Here is a 17,854-nt window from a genome sequence, read left to right on the forward strand (position 1 = left end):
CTCTACTAAAAATACGAAAATTGGCCAAGCGTAGTGGCTCACGCCTGTAATCCCAGCACTTTGGGAGGCAGAGGCAAGCAGATCACAAGGTCAGGAGATCAAGACCATCCTGGCTAACAAGGTGAAACCCCATCTCTGCTAAAAATACAAAAAATTAGCCGGCCGTGGTGGCACGCGGCTATAGTCCCAGCTACTTGGGAAGCTGAGGCAGGAGAATCGCTTGAACCCGAGAGGCAGAGGTTGCAGTGAGCCGAGATCAGGCCACTGCTCTCCAGCCTGGGCAACAGAGTGAGACTCTATCTCAAAAAAAAAGGAAAAAGGCCAGGCATGGTGGCTCACGCCTGTAATGCCAGCACTTTGGAAGGCTAAGTTGGGCAGATCACAACGTCATGAGATGGAGACCATCCTGGCTAACACGGTGAAACCCCGTCTCTACTAAAAATAAAAAATAATAAAAAATAAAAAATTAGCCGGGCTTGGTGACACGCGCCTGTAATCCCAGCTACTCCGGAGGCTGAGGCAGGAGAATGGCGTGAACCCAGGAGGCGGAGCTTGCAGTGAGCTGAGATGGTGCCACTGCACTCCAGCCTGGGCGACAGAGCGAGACTCTGTCTCAAAAAAAAAAAAAACAAAAAAGGTCGGGCGCAGTGGCTCACACCAGTAATCACAGCACTTTGGGAGGCCGAGGCGGGTGGATCACCTGAGCTCGGGAGTTCAAGACCAGCCTGACCAACATGGTGAAACCCCATCTCTACTAAAAATACAAAATATTAGCTGGGTGTGGTGGCACGTGCCTGTAATCCCAGCTACACGGGAGGCTGAGGCAGGAGAATCACTTGAACTTGGGAAGTGGAGGTTGTGGGAGCCGAAATCGCGCCATCACATTCCACAAGAGTGAAACTCCATTTCAAAAAAAAAAATACAAAAATTAGCTGGGCGTGGTGGCGGCCGCCTTTAATCCCAGGGGCTCGGGAGGCTGAGGCAGGAGAATCGCTTGAACCTAGGAGGCAGAGGTTGCAGTGAGCCAAGATGACACCATTGCACTCCAGGCTGGGCAAGAGAACAGTAACTCCCGTCTCAAAAAAAAAAAAAAAAAAAGGAAAACAGGATTTTTGTTGTTTTTCTGTTCGTTCTTTGTAGAAGGATATTTTGGAACCTATTAGCCTATTAGTACCAGTGACATCTTTTCATCCTTTAATTTATAGGCCTTTAGCAAAAAACAGATAGATGATCGAAAGGAATGGTTAACTAATTTCATGGAGGATAGAAGACAACGAAAGTTACTTGGGCTTCCTGAGGTAAAAGTTTTAAATATATCCCACAAAATGGATTGTTAGACTGACCTTTTGGTATTGATACTATAGCAAATTAAACTTACTGAATAGTTATTTTAGTAAAAAATTTGATATGATAGAGTTGTGCAGCAGTTAAATTTGCTTTTAAAACATATAAAATATTTCTGTATTATTCAATATTTTTTAAAGACTTGAGAATTACAGAAATAATTCTTAGTTCTGAAAGGTTTCTGTTTGATTTTTGTGTTGAGCATTGTTTAGACCGGTAGACTCATGTAATACTATTTGGTCCTTCAGGATTACTTGTATGGACAAACTACCACATATCTGACATATAATGACTTCATCAACAAGGAACTTATCTTGTTCTCAAATTCTGATAACGAGAGATCTATCCCTTCTATGGTGGATGGTGAGTTCCAATTTGTTAGTCTGTTTTCATTGTAAGATGGAAATCAAATTCCAAAAATGGTTAAATTGAGGATACTTACGTTTGCTCTTATTTCATTTTAAAGGTTTGAAACCAGGTCAGAGAAAGGTTTTGTTTACTTGCTTCAAACGGAATGACAAGCGAGAGGTAAAGGTTGCCCAATTAGCTGGATCAGTGGCTGAAATGTCTTCTTATCATCATGGTGAGGTAAACACACAATCCATGTTTCCAGAAAGCATTATATCAGAAATCCCTGCAGAGTCATTCTCAAAACAGATTTGGTGAAAGTATAAGGTCATATATTCATAGTAAAGAACAAGTTGGTAAAACCTGTGAAAGAATAAAACTGCTTGCCCTTTGATTTCTGAAAGTAATATTCCTGCAGGGATATTCATAAGTCTGCAAAGGTCTACATTAAAAAATACTTAGTATGTTTATTATAACTTTGTGATGTCAAAATTTAGACCTCCACTGATTTGAAAATTGTTATAATAAATTGTGACACATGTATGCATGGAATCAGTGCTGTAACTTCAGTAAAACTGTGTGCACTGACACTGAGGAATATCCAGGGTCTATTCTCAGGTGAGGAAAAAAGACAGAACAATAACTAAAAATGTCTACAAGGATATGTTCCAAATTGTTCACTTTAGTTACCCCTGAGAACTGGAAAGGGCAACTTTCACTTTTTATATGTGTCTGAATTGTTTGACTTTACACCAATGTTTTGTGATTACTTTTTGCATTAATTATGTAAAACAGTTTTAAAGAACTAGATTGCCTACAGGTTTGTAGAATTTTAAATATAATGGTTGTCTTGTTGCTTTCAATCAAAATATAGTAGGGATACAATAAATTTTCACCAAACGAACATTTGTTGAATGCCTACCATGTACCAGGTATACAAAAATAAATAAAAATATGTTCCTTATCCCCAAGATATAATAACAATTTAGCCAGAGGGCCAGTACACACACAGCTATAGAATAAAGTGATACATGCTAGAATAGAAATGAACACAGCATTGTAACACAAAGGAGGAAATATTTCATTTTGCTGAGGATAAGGAGAAGAACTATGCCTTCAAAGTTGAGTGGGATTTAATAGAAATTGTTGGACGGCAGCCCTAAACTTGGAGCCAGAAGTTGTAGGTTCAAGTACTATTTCTGCCATCTATTAATCTGAGGAAAGTCACTAAACAACTAAACCTCACAAAATGTTACAGGATTATAGTGAGGTTAAGTCATAATAATGTATTTGTATTAGTAAAAGCCTCAGCTTAATGAATCTTTTTTTCCCCACAGATGTCACTAATGATGACCATTATCAATTTGGCTCAGAATTTTGTGGGTAGCAATAATCTAAACCTCTTGCAGCCCATTGGTCAGTTTGGTACCAGGCTACATGGTGGCAAGGATTCTGCTAGTCCACGATACATCTTTACAATGCTCAGGTAGGTATGCTTTCACTTTCTAGTGACTTGCCATTTCCAGTTTTGAAACAATGTAAGATTTAGTTCACCAAAAATACAAAAACTCAGTTAATCAGAAGATACTGGCATCTAGTGGCAGAGGCCAGGGGTGAGGCTTATACAGGAAAGCCCCCCCATAACAATTATCCAGTGCAACATGTCAATTATGCTAAGGTTGAGAAATCCTGATGTGTAGAGCTTGGGACTGAGTAAAGGAGACTTTGATTCTTCCTAAATATCACAATTGAAATTTTACTCCTTTACAAGCCTATGGAAAGTATATTATGAATGGTCAATTTTCAGCTGTCATCCCAGTCACCCTTTCAGTGGCATTCAAACAGTTACTAATTGCTCCATCCTTCTTGAAACTCTTTATTTGGCCTCTATGACTGTGGACTCTTCTGGTTTTCTACCTTATTAGCTTTCTCTGCTGGGTCCTTCTCACCTCCCCAACCTCTAAATACTGGCCCATTCCAGGGCTCCTTCATCAGATCTCTTTCCAATGCCTACACTCAATTCCCAAATGATCTCCCATTCATCCGTTCTATACCTTTAAATCTCCAGTCTTGGTCTCTCCCCTGAACTCCCAACTTTTATGTCTGACTGCCCTCTTAACATTTCCCACTTGGATATCTAGTTAAGTATCTCAAACATAAGTCTAAAACCAAATCCTTAGTTTTCCTGTCTCGGTAAATGGAATGCTGTGCCATCCTTCTAATTGCTCAGGCTAAAAACCTTGTCACCCTTGACTCCTTTGCTTGATACTTAACATCCAGTTCCTCAGCCAATTCTATAGGATCTGCACTGGAAAAATACTAAGCCACCCCCATCTCATCTAAACTATTGTAACATAATATATCATCTTTTCTTAAAGCAGCCAATTATTTTTTAAAAAATAAGTCACTCTGATTCAGAACCTTCAACTGCTCAGAGTAAAATCTAAAGACCTATTTTAGCTAACCAGACATTATGTGATCCGTGTCCCCACCTTCCATGTCTTTTGATTCCTTCTCATACCATCTCCTCTCCAGCCACACTGTCCTTGGCCTATACTCAAATATACCGAGCACATTTCCTCTTCAGGGCCTTTTACTTACTGGTTCCTTTGCCTGCAACACTCTTTCTCTAGATATCCACATGGCTCAGTCCCTCAGTTTGTTTTTTGTGTTTTTTTCTTCTTTTGAGATGGAGTTTTGCTCTTTTTGCCCAGGCTGGAGTGCAGTGGCGCAATTTCGGCTCATTGCAACCTCTGCCTCCTGGGTTCAAGTGATTCTCCTGCCTCAGCCTCCCGTGTTGCTGGGATTACAGGTACACGCCACCATGCTCAGCTAATTTTATATTTTTAGTAGAGATGAGGTTTCACCATGTTGGCCAGGCTGGTCTTGAACTCCTGACCTCAGGTGATCTGCCTCCCTCAGCCTCCCAAAGTGCTGGGATTACAGGCGCGAGTTACTGCACCTGGCGCCCTCAGTGTCTTTTCTCTGCTCAAATGTTTTCCTATCAGAAACGGCTTAACTTTCCTTAGCACCTCTTCAGTCACTTTCCTACTTTTTCTTCTCTTGTTTATCCCACCACCTAACAAAATATGTGTTAATTGCAAACCTCTACTGGACTGTGAGCTCCTTGAGGATTGAGACTTTATGTCCATGTGCGTGACACATAGCAAGTGCTCAATAAATATTGTTAAATGTATATTAGTCAGCAAGTAAAACCAAGATAATTTTCATGTATAACACATGTCCTTTCCATAAAAGTTAAGTGTCAAATTCAGTATTTTTGTAAAATAACATTCTTTGTTTCTTTTCTTTAGCTCTTTGGCTCGATTGTTATTTCCACCAAAAGATGATCACACGTTGAAGTTTTTATATGATGACAACCAGCGTGTTGAGCCTGAATGGTACATTCCTATTATTCCCATGGTGCTGATAAATGGTGCTGAAGGAATCGGTACTGGGTGGTCCTGCAAAATCCCCAACTTTGATGTGCGTGAAATTGTAAATAACATCAGGCGTTTGATGGATGGAGAAGAACCATTGCCAATGGTAAGTATTCTGTGTGTGTTAAGAGCCTGAACTTTTCCTTGGGTTTCAGTTGAATAGATTGTATGATTAAAGATGATGCAAACATAAAATTTAATTTCATAATTTAGATTTATTGTTAAACGCTGTTGTGATTTCCGTCTAGTATCACATTTAGAAAACATACTGTTTTTTTAAATGCCAATTTAGCTTCCAAGTTACAAGAACTTCAAGGGTACTATTGAAGAACTGGCTCCAAATCAATATGTGATTAGTGGTGAAGTAGCTATTCTTAATTCTACAACCATTGAAATCTCAGAGCTTCCCATCAGAACATGGACCCAGGTAAATAATTATGGATTTCTTTTTTAGGTTTGTGATCAAAAGAAACACCTTTTGTACTATTGCTGTTGACTATTCAGAAGCCTATATTTTAGAAACTTCAGGATTATTTCTTTCTTTAGACATACAAAGAACAAGTTCTAGAACCCATGTTGAATGGCACCGAGAAGACACCTCCTCTCATAACAGACTATAGGGAATACCATACAGATACCACTGTGAAATTTGTTGTGAAGATGACTGAAGAAAAACTGGCAGAGGCAGAGAGAGTTGGACTACACAAAGTCTTCAAACTCCAAACTAGTCTCACATGCAACTCTATGGTATGTATTTGTTTTGTGAGATGTACACGTTTCAATTTATATTAAAGATTAATATCAACTTTAAAAGTATATCTTAGTCTACCTTTATAAAGTTTAGCCAATTTGTCTATTCTTGGCTCTAATCTTGTTTTCCTTTTTCAGGTGCTTTTTGACCACGTAGGCTGTTTAAAGAAATATGACACGGTGTTGGATATTCTAAGAGACTTTTTTGAACTCAGACTTAAATATTATGGATTAAGAAAAGAATGGCTCCTAGGAATGCTTGGTGCTGAATCTGCTAAACTGAATAATCAGGCTCGCTTTATCTTAGAGAAAATAGATGGCAAAATAATCATTGGTATGTTTTGGGAATAATAACTGCTTACTAAAACTCTAGTTATGCCAAACTTTCTTTAAACATTTTTGGTGAGAGTAATGGTGGAGAAAGAGGCAAAATCCATTTAATTCACCTGGTCACTTATACACGCATTTCTTTAAAATATCTGATTAGGTATTTATAGTTTGAAAGAGATGATGTTTCCTTGACTGAGCATCTTGAGAAATCAAGATTTAGTTGACAATTAGACATGAGGAGAATAGAGAGCTAGAAGACCTTGCATAAACTGATTGACCAAGAGAATAGATACACTAATCATGTCTACAGGAACAGAAAATAAAAGAGACAGAGAAGAGATAATAAATCTGATGGTAAAAAAAAAAAAGGCAGGAAGATTACAAATGGCTTATACTGTCTGGGTGTGGTGGCGCATGCCTGTAATCTCAGCACTTGAGCTGGGGAGGTCAAGGCTGCAGTGAGCCTAGGTAGTGCCACTGCACTCCAGCCTGGACACAAGAGTGAGAGAGACCCTGTCTCCAAAAAAAAATGATTTGATCATGCCTCATATATGATTTGACTGCCCCCTTGTGGTAATTTATATTTGTCAATGGTTTAGGGAGACTTGCCTGTATACCGGGATATACAAATTTATGCTAGCACAAAGACAGTTTAATTTCCAGTTTTAAACTTTTGACTTGTGTAAAACCTTATCCCCTTCCTAAAATATTATTCAAAATCATTATCTCTGTTTACTTTTTTAAAAATAGAAAATAAGCCTAAGAAAGAATTAATTAAAGTTCTGATTCAGAGGGGATATGATTCGGATCCTGTGAAGGCCTGGAAAGAAGCCCAGCAAAAGGTAATCTTGGGTGGCACTTTTCTATATTGTTAAAGACTATGTATTGTACAATGTTTATGTTTCACATTTTCTAATAAAGCTAGATTTTAATTAATCCTTTAGGTTCCAGATGAAGAAGAAAATGAAGAGAGTGACAACGAAAAGGAAACTGAAAAGAGTGACTCCGTAACAGATTCTGGACCAACCTTCAACTATCTTCTTGATATGCCCCTTTGGTATTTAACCAAGGAAAAGAAAGATGAACTCTGCAGGCTAAGAAATGAAAAAGTGAGTTGATAGTAGGATGGTACATGCTGCTTAGTTTTGTTCTATTCTAATGGTAAAAGTAAAATTGTGTGTTGCATGAAAATGCTGCTTGTATACATATATTAACTCAATTTTGTAATTATCTTATGAAGGAACAAGAGCTGGACACATTAAAAAGAAAGAGTCCATCAGATTTGTGGAAAGAAGACTTGGCTACATTTATTGAAGAATTGGAGGTATGTAGTTTATAATGCCCATGTTAGAATTTTTATTAATGAAATAATATATTCTAGCAGTATACCTTTGTCAAGATAGTTCACAATTGGCAATAAAAAGAAAATAAGAGGCATAAGGATAAATTCCAAATAGCGTATAAAAGAACAGATTATTGGCCAGGTGCAGTGGCTCACGCTGGTAATCCCAGCATTTTGGAAGGCTGAGTTGGGTGGATCACTTGAGGTCAGGGGTTCAAGACCAGCCTGGCCAACATGGTGAAACCCCATTTCTACTAAAAACACAAAAATTAGCCAGGCATGATGGTGCATACCAGTTACTCAGGAGGCTGAGGCGGGAGAATTGCTTGAACCGAGAGGCAGAGGTTGCAGTGAACCGAGATCACACTACTGCACTCCAGCCTAGGCAACACAGCAAGACTCCATCTCAAAAAAAAAAAAAAAAAGGGACAGATTATTAAATACTACTTAGAATACAAGGCCGGGTGCGGTGGCTCACACCTACAATCCCAGCACTTTGGGAGGCTGAAGCAGGCAGATCACCTGAGGTTGGGAGTTCGAGACCAGCCTGACCAACATGGAGAAACCCTGTCTCTACTAAAATTGCAAAATTAGCCAGGCGTAGTGGCACATGCCTGTAATCCCAGCTACTTGGGAGGCTGAGGCAGGAGAATCACTTGAACTCGGGAGGCGGATGTTGCTGTGAGCTAAGATCGCACCATTGCACTCCAGCCTGGGCAACAAGAGTGGAACTCCGTCTCAAAAAAAAAAAAAAAAAAAGTACTATTTAGAATACAGTAAATGATACCAGGAGACTGCCCAGACATTCAGACATTTTTGGACAAAAAAAGAAAAGAGCAGGAGTTGATTTTTGATAAAGGGAAGAACATATTAGGACTGAGAAGATAAAAAGAGCTTAAATGTGGAAGAAGACCACCAACCCAGTCCCCCAAGTCAACTTAAAAGGACAAAGCCACAGGGCATGGTGGCTCATGCCTGTAATCCCAGCACTCTGGGAGGCTGAGGTGGGCAGATCACTTGAGGTCAGGAGTTCGAGACCAGCCTGGACAACATGGTGAAACCCTGTCTCTACTAAAAATACAAAAATTAGTTGGGTGTGGTGGCATCCGCCTGTAATCCCAGCTACTCAGGAGGTTGAGGCATGAAAATTGCTTGAACCCAGAAGGCAGAAGTTGCAGTGAGCCGAGATCGCGCCACTGTACTCCAGCCTGGGTGACAGAGCAAGACTCCATCTAAAAAAAAAAAAAAGGAGAAAGCAGGGCTATCCAGATGGTTTCAGAAGGTTATTTGTTACTTAAATCTTCCTAATAACATTTGTTTCTCAACATTATTTTAACATAAGAAAAAAGGCCAACACTGTGGCTCACACCTGTAATCCCAATGTGCTTTGGGAGGCTGAGGCAGGAGGATCACTTGAGATTAGGAGTTCAAAACCAGCTTGGGTAACGTAGTAAGACCTCATCTCTACAAAATGTTTTTTTTAAATAGCCAGGCATGGTGGTGTGGGCCTATAGTCTCAGCTATTCCGGAGGCCAAGGTGGGAGGATCACTTGAGACCAGGAGTTCAAGGCTGCAGTGAACTATGATCATGTACCACTGTACTCAGCCTGGGTGTCTCTTAAAAAAAAAAAAAAAAAAAAAAAACCACCAAAAGCTTTATTTCTTAAATTTAACATGCAAATTTGTATTACTGCACTTCAGTATAGATGCCTAGCTCATTGTAATCAGTCGGTTGAATAAGTGTGCATCACTTCCTTTCATATTTTGTATGTGAGTTTACAAATATATATGTATATACATGTTTTATTTTTAGTTTCTCCCTTGTTTTCCTCAAAAAGGTTAAGTGGTAGAATCAGGAATAAAACCCAGTCCTTCTGTCTCCACACCTTCCTTTTCAAGGTGTGTTTTAATTACATCTTCACTGTTGTTGATAGTATACTAGGTTATGGAGCAATTTATCACTAGTTTTTAAGATGTAACAAAATGAAATCAGTTTAACTGTTGGGTGTTTAGATATTGTAATGTTTTTGTTAACATTTAAACTTGCTTTCTTATATCCCTTCTGTAGGCTGTTGAAGCCAAGGAAAAACAAGATGAACAAGTCGGACTTCCTGGGAAAGGGGGGAAGGCCAAGGGGAAAAAAACACAAATGGCTGAAGTTTTGCCTTCTCCACGTGGTCAAAGAGTCATTCCACGAATAACCATAGAAATGAAAGCAGAGGCAGAAAAGAAAAATAAAAAGAAAATTAAGGTAATACTCTTGTGGTGGCTCACACCTATAATCCCAGCACTTTGGGGGCCAAGGTGGGTGGATCACTTGAGGTCAGTGGTTCAAGACCAGCCTCCCAACATGGTTGAAACCCTGTCTCTACTAAAAATTAAAAAAATTAGGCGGGCATGGTGGCAGGCGCCTGTAATCCCAGCTACTCGGGAGACTGAGGCAGAAGAATCGCTTGAACCCGGGAGGCAGAGGTTGCAGTGAGCCAAGGTCACACCACTGCACTCCAGCCTGGCCAACAGAGCAAAACTCCATCTCAAAAAAAAAAAGAGGTAATACTCTTAAAAATATTATGCATAAAATATTGATGCATATGTCCACTTAAAATTGAAAAAAAAATGTATAAAATTTTTTTGTTGTTGTTGTTGAGATGGAGTCTCGCTGTGTTACCCAGGCTGGAGTGCAATGGCAGGATCTCAGCTCACAGCAACCTCCGCCTCCCGTATTCAAGCGATTCTCGTGCCTCAGCCTCCCAAGTAGTTGGGGGCACATCACCACACCCAGCTAATTTTTGTATTTTTAGTAGAGATGGGGTTTCACCATCTTGGCCAGGCTGGTCTCGAACTCCTGACCTCAAGAGATCTGCCCACCACGGCCTCCCAAAGTGCTGGGATTACAGGCGTGAGCCACCGCTCCCAGCCAAAAATGTATAAAATCTCTAATCCCATAGTTCAGAATTTATTCTATATCCAACCCTAACTTTGCTATCTTTTAGAATGAAAATACTGAAGGAAGCCCTCAAGAAGATGGTGTGGAACTAGAAGGCCTAAAACAAAGATTAGAAAAGAAACAGAAAAGAGAACCAGGTATTACAACATTTTTAGAAAAATGGTATAAAGTGAAGATTAAATTGTGTTCGTTACCTAGTACATTCCACATAGATGTTCAAAACCTTTTTGTTGAATTGAGAAACGTGAAAGAGGACTGTATCTCAATTCTACTTGGACCTCTTTTTTTTTTTTTTTTTGAGACAGTTTCACTCTTGTTGCCCAGGCTGGAGTGCAATAGCACAATCTCGGCTCACTGCAACCTTCACCTCCTGGGTTCAAGCGATTCTCCTGCCTCAGCTTCCTGAGTAGCTGGGATTATAGGTGCATGCCACCACGCCTGGCTGCTTTTTGTATTTTTAGTAGAGACGGGGTTTCACCATGTTAGTCAGGCTGGTCTCAAACTCCTGACCTTGTGATTTGCCCGCCTTGGCCTCCCAAAGTGCTGGGATTACAGGCGTGAGCCACTGCCCCCGGCCTGGACCTCTTTAATATCGTCCTTGGGATTTGATTCATTATAGAAAATATTTTGTAATGAAGTAGTTTGTTAATTTGAATTCCTTAATTGGGATCTAAGAAAATACCCAGTTTATTAGATTTCATTTTCTAGCCACTTACGAGGTTCTAGTATACAAAGTTTCTTAAGAAAAGTGACCACATATTAGTCATGTTTGTAGTATCTCTAGAGTTCAACATCATGCTTCGGATATAAATAATGTCCACTCAATGAACTAAATAGAATTAATAATTCTATTAATCATTTGATAATGCCTTTACTGTCTACTTTTTTTGAAACATCTTTATTGAGATATTCACATGCCAAATTTGCCCATTTAACATATACCATTTGGCTGGGCGCCATGGCTTATGCCTGTAATCCCAGCACTTTGGGAGGCTGAGGCTGGCGGATCACTTGAGGTCAGGAGTTCAAGACCAGCCTGGCCAACATGGTGAAACCCCATCTCTACTAAAAATACAAAAATTAGTTGAGTGTGGTGGTGCGTGCCTGTAGTCCCAGCTACTCGAGAGGCTGAGGCACGAGTATTGCTTGAACCCAGGAGGCAGAGGTTGCAGAGAGCCAAGACTGTGCCATTGCACTCCAGCCTGGGTGACAGAGCAAGACTCCAACTCAAAAATAAAAATAAAGTATGCCATTCAGTGGTTTTAGTATAGACAAACAGTTTTAATACAATTTATTGCCCCCCAAGAAAACTGAACTCATTAACAATCATTTGCCATTTGCCACCAACTCCTCTCCACTGGGCGACCACTAAAAAATCTACTGTCTCTAGATTTTCCTATTTGGGGCATTTCCTATAAATTAAATCATATAATATGTGGTCTTTTGGAGCTGACTTCTTTACTTAACATATTTTCAAGGGTAACCCATGTGGCAGCCCATATATTAGTACTTCATTCTTTTTTTTTTTTTTTGAGGCAGAGTTTCGCTCTGTCGCCCAGGCTGGCATGCAGTATGCAGTAGTAGTGAGATCTTGGCTCACTGCAACCTCCGCCTGCTAGGTTCAGGCAATTCTCCTGCCTCAGCCTCCCGAGTAGCTGGGATTACAGGCACGCACCACCATGCCCAACTAATTTTTGTATTTTTAGTAGAAACAGGGTTTCACCATGTTGGCCAGGATGGTCTCAAACTCCTGACCTCAAGCGATCTGCCCACCTCGGCCTCCCATTTTACTAAGCCCGTGAAGGTAGACCTCTGTGTTTTCTTCTAAGCATTTTATAGTTTTAGCTCTTACATTTAGGTCTGTGATCCACTTTGAATTAGTTTTTGTATATGGTGTAAGGAAGGTGTCCAACCTGATTCTTTGCAGGTAGATATCCAATTATTTCAGTACCATATGTTAAAAAGACTTCTTTCTACAATGTTTGTCTTCACCCTTGTCAAAAATCAATTGACTATAAATGTTAAGGTTTATGTATGGAGTCTCAATTCTATTCCACTGATTGAGCTATATATGTCCTTGAGTATCTACTTTTTTTGAGACAGGATTTCACTCTTGCCCAGGCTGGTCTTGAAATCCTGGCTCAAGCAATCCTTCTATCTCAGCCTCCCAAGTAGCTGGGACTATAGGCACTCGCCCCATGACTAGCTAATTTCTAAAAGTTTTTTGTATTTTGTAGAGACAGTCCTTTTTTCTTTTTTTTTCTTTTTTTGAGACAAGATTTCACTCTGTCTCCCAGGCTGGAGTATAGTGGCATGATCACAGCCCACTGCAGCCTCGACCTCCCAGGCTCAAACAATCCTCCTGCCTCTGCCTCCGCCTCCCTAGTGGCTGGAACCACAGGCGCACTCCACCATGCCCATTAATTTCTGTATTTTTTGTAGAGATGGGGTTTTGCCATGTTGTCCAGGCTGGTCTTTAGCTCCTGAGCTCAAGCGATCCGCCTACCTCACCCTCCCAAAGTGCTGAGATTACAGGTGTGAGCCACCGCACCCAGCCAAGACAGGGTCTTATATCTTACCCCAGCTGATCTCAAACCCCTGGGCTCAAGTAATCCTCCCGCCCCAGCCTCCCTAAGTGCTGGGATTACAGGCATGAGCCACTGTGCCCGGCCACATTTATTTATGAGATTAAGTGACCAAGCTATATGCACCACAAAAACAGAGACCATATCTGTCTCTTTTCACGATTGTATTCTCAGAATTATCACAGGAGTTAATAAATTTGAAGGATGGATGGATGATAGATGGAGAAAAGTGGGTCTAATATATAAAGGTGATTAATTTCTATCTCCCCTCTAGGTACAAAGACAAAGAAACAAACTACATTGCCATTTAAGCCAATCAAAAAAGGAAAGAAGAGAAATCCCTGGTCTGATTCAGAATCAGATAGGAGCAGTGACGAAAGTAATTTTGATGTCCCTCCACGAGAAACAGAGCCACGGAGAGCAGCAAGTAAGGAAAACTAAAGAACATTATAGATAAACTGTAAGAGTGGAATGGCCAATATACTTCAGGGTACTTTGCCCCAGAAATTACTGTGTCTTAATAGAGCAGTAAATTATGTTAAAGCTTTGAAACACTGAAGCATCTTTCAGGAGATTTAAAAACTAAAATATTCATGAAATGTTATGTCAGCCTATGAATTGTTTCTCCTACTACCCTCTTTGATTTTTTTGTATATGGTTTTTTTTACTAGCAAAAACCAAATTCACAATGGATTTGGATTCAGATGAAGATTTCTCAGATTTTGATGAAAAAACTGATGATGAAGATTTTGTCCCATCAGATGCTAGTCCACCTAAGACCAAAACTTCCCCAAAGCAAGTATCTTATCTAATACGGGTTTTGTCATGATTGTTTCTAATATATTCTTTTTTGCTTGACACATTTAGAATTGGTTGTCAGGATATTTTTTTTTTAATTCTAGACTTAGTAACAAAGAACTGAAACCACAGAAAAGTGTCGTGTCAGGTATGTATTTAAGTAAAAGTAGTGAGACATCTGCCTTACTGGGACACTCAGATCCAACTGGGTTCTAATCCTGGCTACATTATCCAAGTACTTCCTTTGGAAATAAATTTGAGTTCTTATTAACATTATGTTGATACTGTTCACTGGGTTTAGTTTCACATGTAAATAGGTACTGCATTCAGTATACTAAAAGTAATCATAGTGCTTGCCAGGTACTTTGCTAGTTGCTAGAGATACAAAAAATAAAAACTGTTCTTGCTGATAAAAAATTCAGAAATTAGAACAAAGTTTTAAGAGTATGTTTTAAATATTCCAGAAAAGTCACATATTTTGTGTTTAAATAGGAATTCATACCAGGGACAAAGCAGAAAATGGATTTTCATGTGTTGCTTAAATGTACTATTTTCCTTTCCATTTGAAATAATAGACCTTGAAGCTAATGATGCTAAGGACAGTGTACCACTGTCTTCAAGCCCTCCTGCTACACATTTCCCAGATGAAACTGAAATTACAAACCCAGTTCCTAAAAAGAATGTGACAGTGAAGAAGACAGCAGCAAAAAGTAAGCCTAAATCTTTGAGATGGGTTAATGTTGCAATTACCTAACTGGTTTCCACGTGTCAATTTCAATTTTTTTATTGCCAAAACTCACTATTGATATTACAGATTAAATGTTTTCCAATTGGAAGCAATTTCTTTTCGATCTTTATAATCAAAATTAGTAGTCAAGGCTGTTCCAAAACAGTAAGTTATCTCTATTGATTGTTCAGTTACAGATCAAACTCCTTGTTCTACTCTTTTCCCTCCTTCTCACTACTGCACTTGACTAGTCAAAAAACAAAACAAAAGCCAGGCAGAGTGGCTCATGCCTGTAATCCCAGCACTTTGGGAGGCTAAAACAAGAGGATTGCTTGAGGCCAGGAGTTCAAGGCTGCAGTGAGCTATGATCAAGCCACTGCACTCCAGCCTGAGTGAGAGAGCAAGACCCTGTCTCCAAAAATAAGGTAGTCCAAATGTTTAAAATCAGTGAGTTTCTCTCAGTACCAGGCTTCATCTAGTTCATTTCTATGACAAGGATAGGATTTATAAGCAATTGCAATGTTTAACGTAAAACGTATTCTTGAAATTGAATTAAGTTTAAGGCTGGGTGCAGTGGCTCATGCCTGTAATCCCAGCACTTTGGGAGGCCAAGGTGGGTGGATCACCTGAGGTCAGGAGTTCGAGACTAGCCTAGCCAACATAGTGAAACCTCATCTCTACTAAAAATACAAAATTAGCCAGGTGTGGTGGCACATGCCTGTAGTCAGCTACTCGGGAGGCTGAAACAGGAGAATCACTTGAACCCAGGAGGCAGAGGCTACAGTGAGCCGAGATCGTGCCACTGCACTCCAGCCTGGGCGAGATAGAGCAAGATGCTGTCTCAAAAAAAAAAAAAAAAATAGAATGTTTAAGAATACTTTGATTCTCTGTTTTCACCTCTCTTAGATTGTCTTTTCCTATGTTAAATATACAGTCATCACATTGCTGAAGAAAGTTCGCAATGAGAACAATTCATCTAAGAGTGGCTGTGACTAGGTCAGGCGCGGTTGCTCATGCCTGTAATCCCAGCACTTTGGGAGGCCGAGGCGAGTGGATCACCTGAGGTCAGGAGTTTGAGACCAGCTTGACCAACATGGTGGAATCCCATCTCTACTAAAAATACAAAAAATTAGCCGGGTGTGGTGGCACACGCCTGTAATCCCAGCTACTCAGGAGGCTGAGGCAGGAGAATCGCTTGAACCCAGGAGGCAGAGGTTGCAGTGAGCCGAGATAACGCCACTGCACTCCAGCCTGGACGATAGAGTGAGACCCCATCTCAAAAAAAGAGCAGCTGTGACAAATGCCTGTATTGAATTGCAGGTCAGTCTTCCACCTCCACTACCGGTGCCAAAAAAAGGGCTGCCCCAAAAGGAACTAAAAGGGATCCAGCTTTGAATTCTGGTGTCTCTCAGAAGCCTGATCCTGCCAAAACCAAGAATCGCCGCAAAAGGAAGCCATCCACTTCTGATGATTCTGACTCTAATTTTGAGAAAATTGTTTCGAAAGCAGTCACAAGCAAGGTGAGTGTTGATCCTAGTCAGTCCTTTTGCTGTAGATGTTCTGAAACACGTAACTAAGCCATTGCTCTTAAAAATTTGGCATATCTTTAAGAAAATTAACTCTCATAATCTGTTAGCTTTTACTGTACATATTTAGTTTTAACAAAGTTAAATATGCCACTTATTTGGGCAATGGAAGAGTTGGCCTTAGATCTGCTTCTTATTACTTGGTAGAAAATAGAAAACTCCTTGAATATAGTGTCTTGATACATTTTTTTACATTACAATTATGTTGTCAGATTTACAATGTGCAAGTTACCTGGGCTTTTCTCTTTTAGAAATCCAAGGGGGAGAGTGATGACTTCCATATGGACTTTGACTCAGCTGTGGCTCCTCGGGCAAAATCTGTACGGGCAAAGAAACCTATAAAGTACCTGGAAGAGTCAGATGAAGATGATCTGTTTTAAAATGTGAGGTGATTATTTTAAGTAATTATCTTACCAAGCCCAAGACTGGTTTTAAAGTTACCTGAAGCTCTTAACTTCCTCCCCTCTGAATTTAGTTTGGGGAAGGTGTTTTTAGTACAAGACCATCAAAGTGAAGTAAAGCCCAAGTGTTCTTTAGCTTTTTATAATACTGTCTAAATAGTGACCATCTCATGGGCATTGTTTTCTTCTCTGCTTTGTCTGTGTTTTGAGTCTGCTTTCTTTTGTCTTTAAAACCTGATTTTTAAGTTCTTCTGAACTGTAGAAATAGCTATCTGGTCACTTCAGCGTAAAGCAGTGTGTTTATTAACCATCCACTAAGCTAAAACTAGAGCAGTTTGATTTAAAAGTGTCACTCTTCCTCCTTTTCTACTTTCAGTAAATATGAGATAGAGCATAATTATCTGTTTTATCTTAGTTTTATACATAATTTACCATCAGATAGAACTTTATGGTTCTAGTACAGACACTCTACTACACTCAGCCTCTTATGTGCCAAGTTTTTCTTTAAGCAATGAGAAATTGCTCATGTTCTTCATCTTCTCAAATCATCAGAGGCCGAAGAAAAACACTTTGGCTGTGTCTATAACTTGACACAGTCAATAGAATGAAGAAAATTAGACTAGTTATGTGATTATTTCAGCTCTTGACCTGTCCCCTCTGGCTGCCTCTGAGTCTGAATCTCCCAAAGAGAGAAACCAATTTCTAAGGATTGCAGAAGACTCGGGGACAACATTTGATCCAAGATCTTAAATGTTATATTGATAACCATGCTCAGCAATCAGCTATTAGATTCATTCTGGGAAATCTCCATAATTTCAATTTGTAAACTTTGTTAGGACCTGTCTACATTGTTATATGTGTGTGACTTGAGTAATATTATCAACGTTTTTGTAAATATTTACTATGTTTTTCTATTAGCTAAATTCCAACAATTTTGTACTTTAATAAAATGTTCTAAACATTGCAACCCATAGAATGCCTCTTTTAAAACACACACTATACCCTTTTCCTTATTCTAAAATATAGTCTTCACTTCCCTTTCAGAAGCATTCCAATCATATTGTGACAGACCTTACAGCCTCTGGCTAAGGTGATAAGTCCAAGAGATAGGCATTATGACCTAATTAAGGCCAAAGGCTCTTTATTGAGATTTTATACATGAGGACTAAGTTCTTCATCTCCACCACACTTGATCAGTAAATATGCATGTATCTTTTTTTTTTAATGATACCTTCCTTTAACAACTATTTTGATAA

The 17,854-nt window shown here is 39.6% G+C and overlaps 1 protein-coding gene across 2 annotated transcripts in view; it reads left to right on the forward strand.

Annotated features, from left to right (window-relative positions):
* Positions 1–17,565, forward strand: part of TOP2A (DNA topoisomerase II alpha) — a 29,458-nt gene extending 11,893 nt beyond the window's left edge. The window contains exons 17-35 of one of the 2 annotated variants that reach the window (XR_010153227.1): positions 1,206–1,298; positions 1,593–1,707; positions 1,811–1,932; positions 3,030–3,178; positions 5,007–5,238; positions 5,425–5,559; positions 5,679–5,879; positions 6,021–6,216; positions 6,963–7,054; positions 7,157–7,321; positions 7,453–7,536; positions 9,623–9,805; positions 10,548–10,638; positions 13,361–13,513; positions 13,758–13,885; positions 13,989–14,032; positions 14,460–14,594; positions 15,932–16,131; positions 16,449–17,565. Coding sequence is in view for 1 of the 2 variants with exons in the window: in XM_016931845.4 (XP_016787334.1) it covers positions 1,206–1,298; positions 1,593–1,707; positions 1,811–1,932; positions 3,030–3,178; positions 5,007–5,238; positions 5,425–5,559; positions 5,679–5,879; positions 6,021–6,216; positions 6,963–7,054; positions 7,157–7,321; positions 7,453–7,536; positions 9,623–9,805; positions 10,548–10,638; positions 13,361–13,513; positions 13,758–13,881; positions 13,989–14,032; positions 14,460–14,594; positions 15,932–16,131; positions 16,449–16,577 (2,643 nt within the window). In the remaining variant the exon portion in view is untranslated. The remainder of the gene's footprint in view (positions 1–1,205; positions 1,299–1,592; positions 1,708–1,810; positions 1,933–3,029; positions 3,179–5,006; positions 5,239–5,424; positions 5,560–5,678; positions 5,880–6,020; positions 6,217–6,962; positions 7,055–7,156; positions 7,322–7,452; positions 7,537–9,622; positions 9,806–10,547; positions 10,639–13,360; positions 13,514–13,757; positions 13,886–13,988; positions 14,033–14,459; positions 14,595–15,931; positions 16,132–16,448) is intronic. The other variant, XM_016931845.4, reaches the window with a different exon arrangement.
* The last annotated feature ends 289 nt before the right edge of the window (positions 17,566–17,854 follow it).

Source organism: Pan troglodytes, chromosome 19 (assembly GCF_028858775.2).
Source record: "Pan troglodytes isolate AG18354 chromosome 19, NHGRI_mPanTro3-v2.0_pri, whole genome shotgun sequence".
Lineage (NCBI taxonomy): Eukaryota > Metazoa > Chordata > Mammalia > Primates > Hominidae > Pan > Pan troglodytes.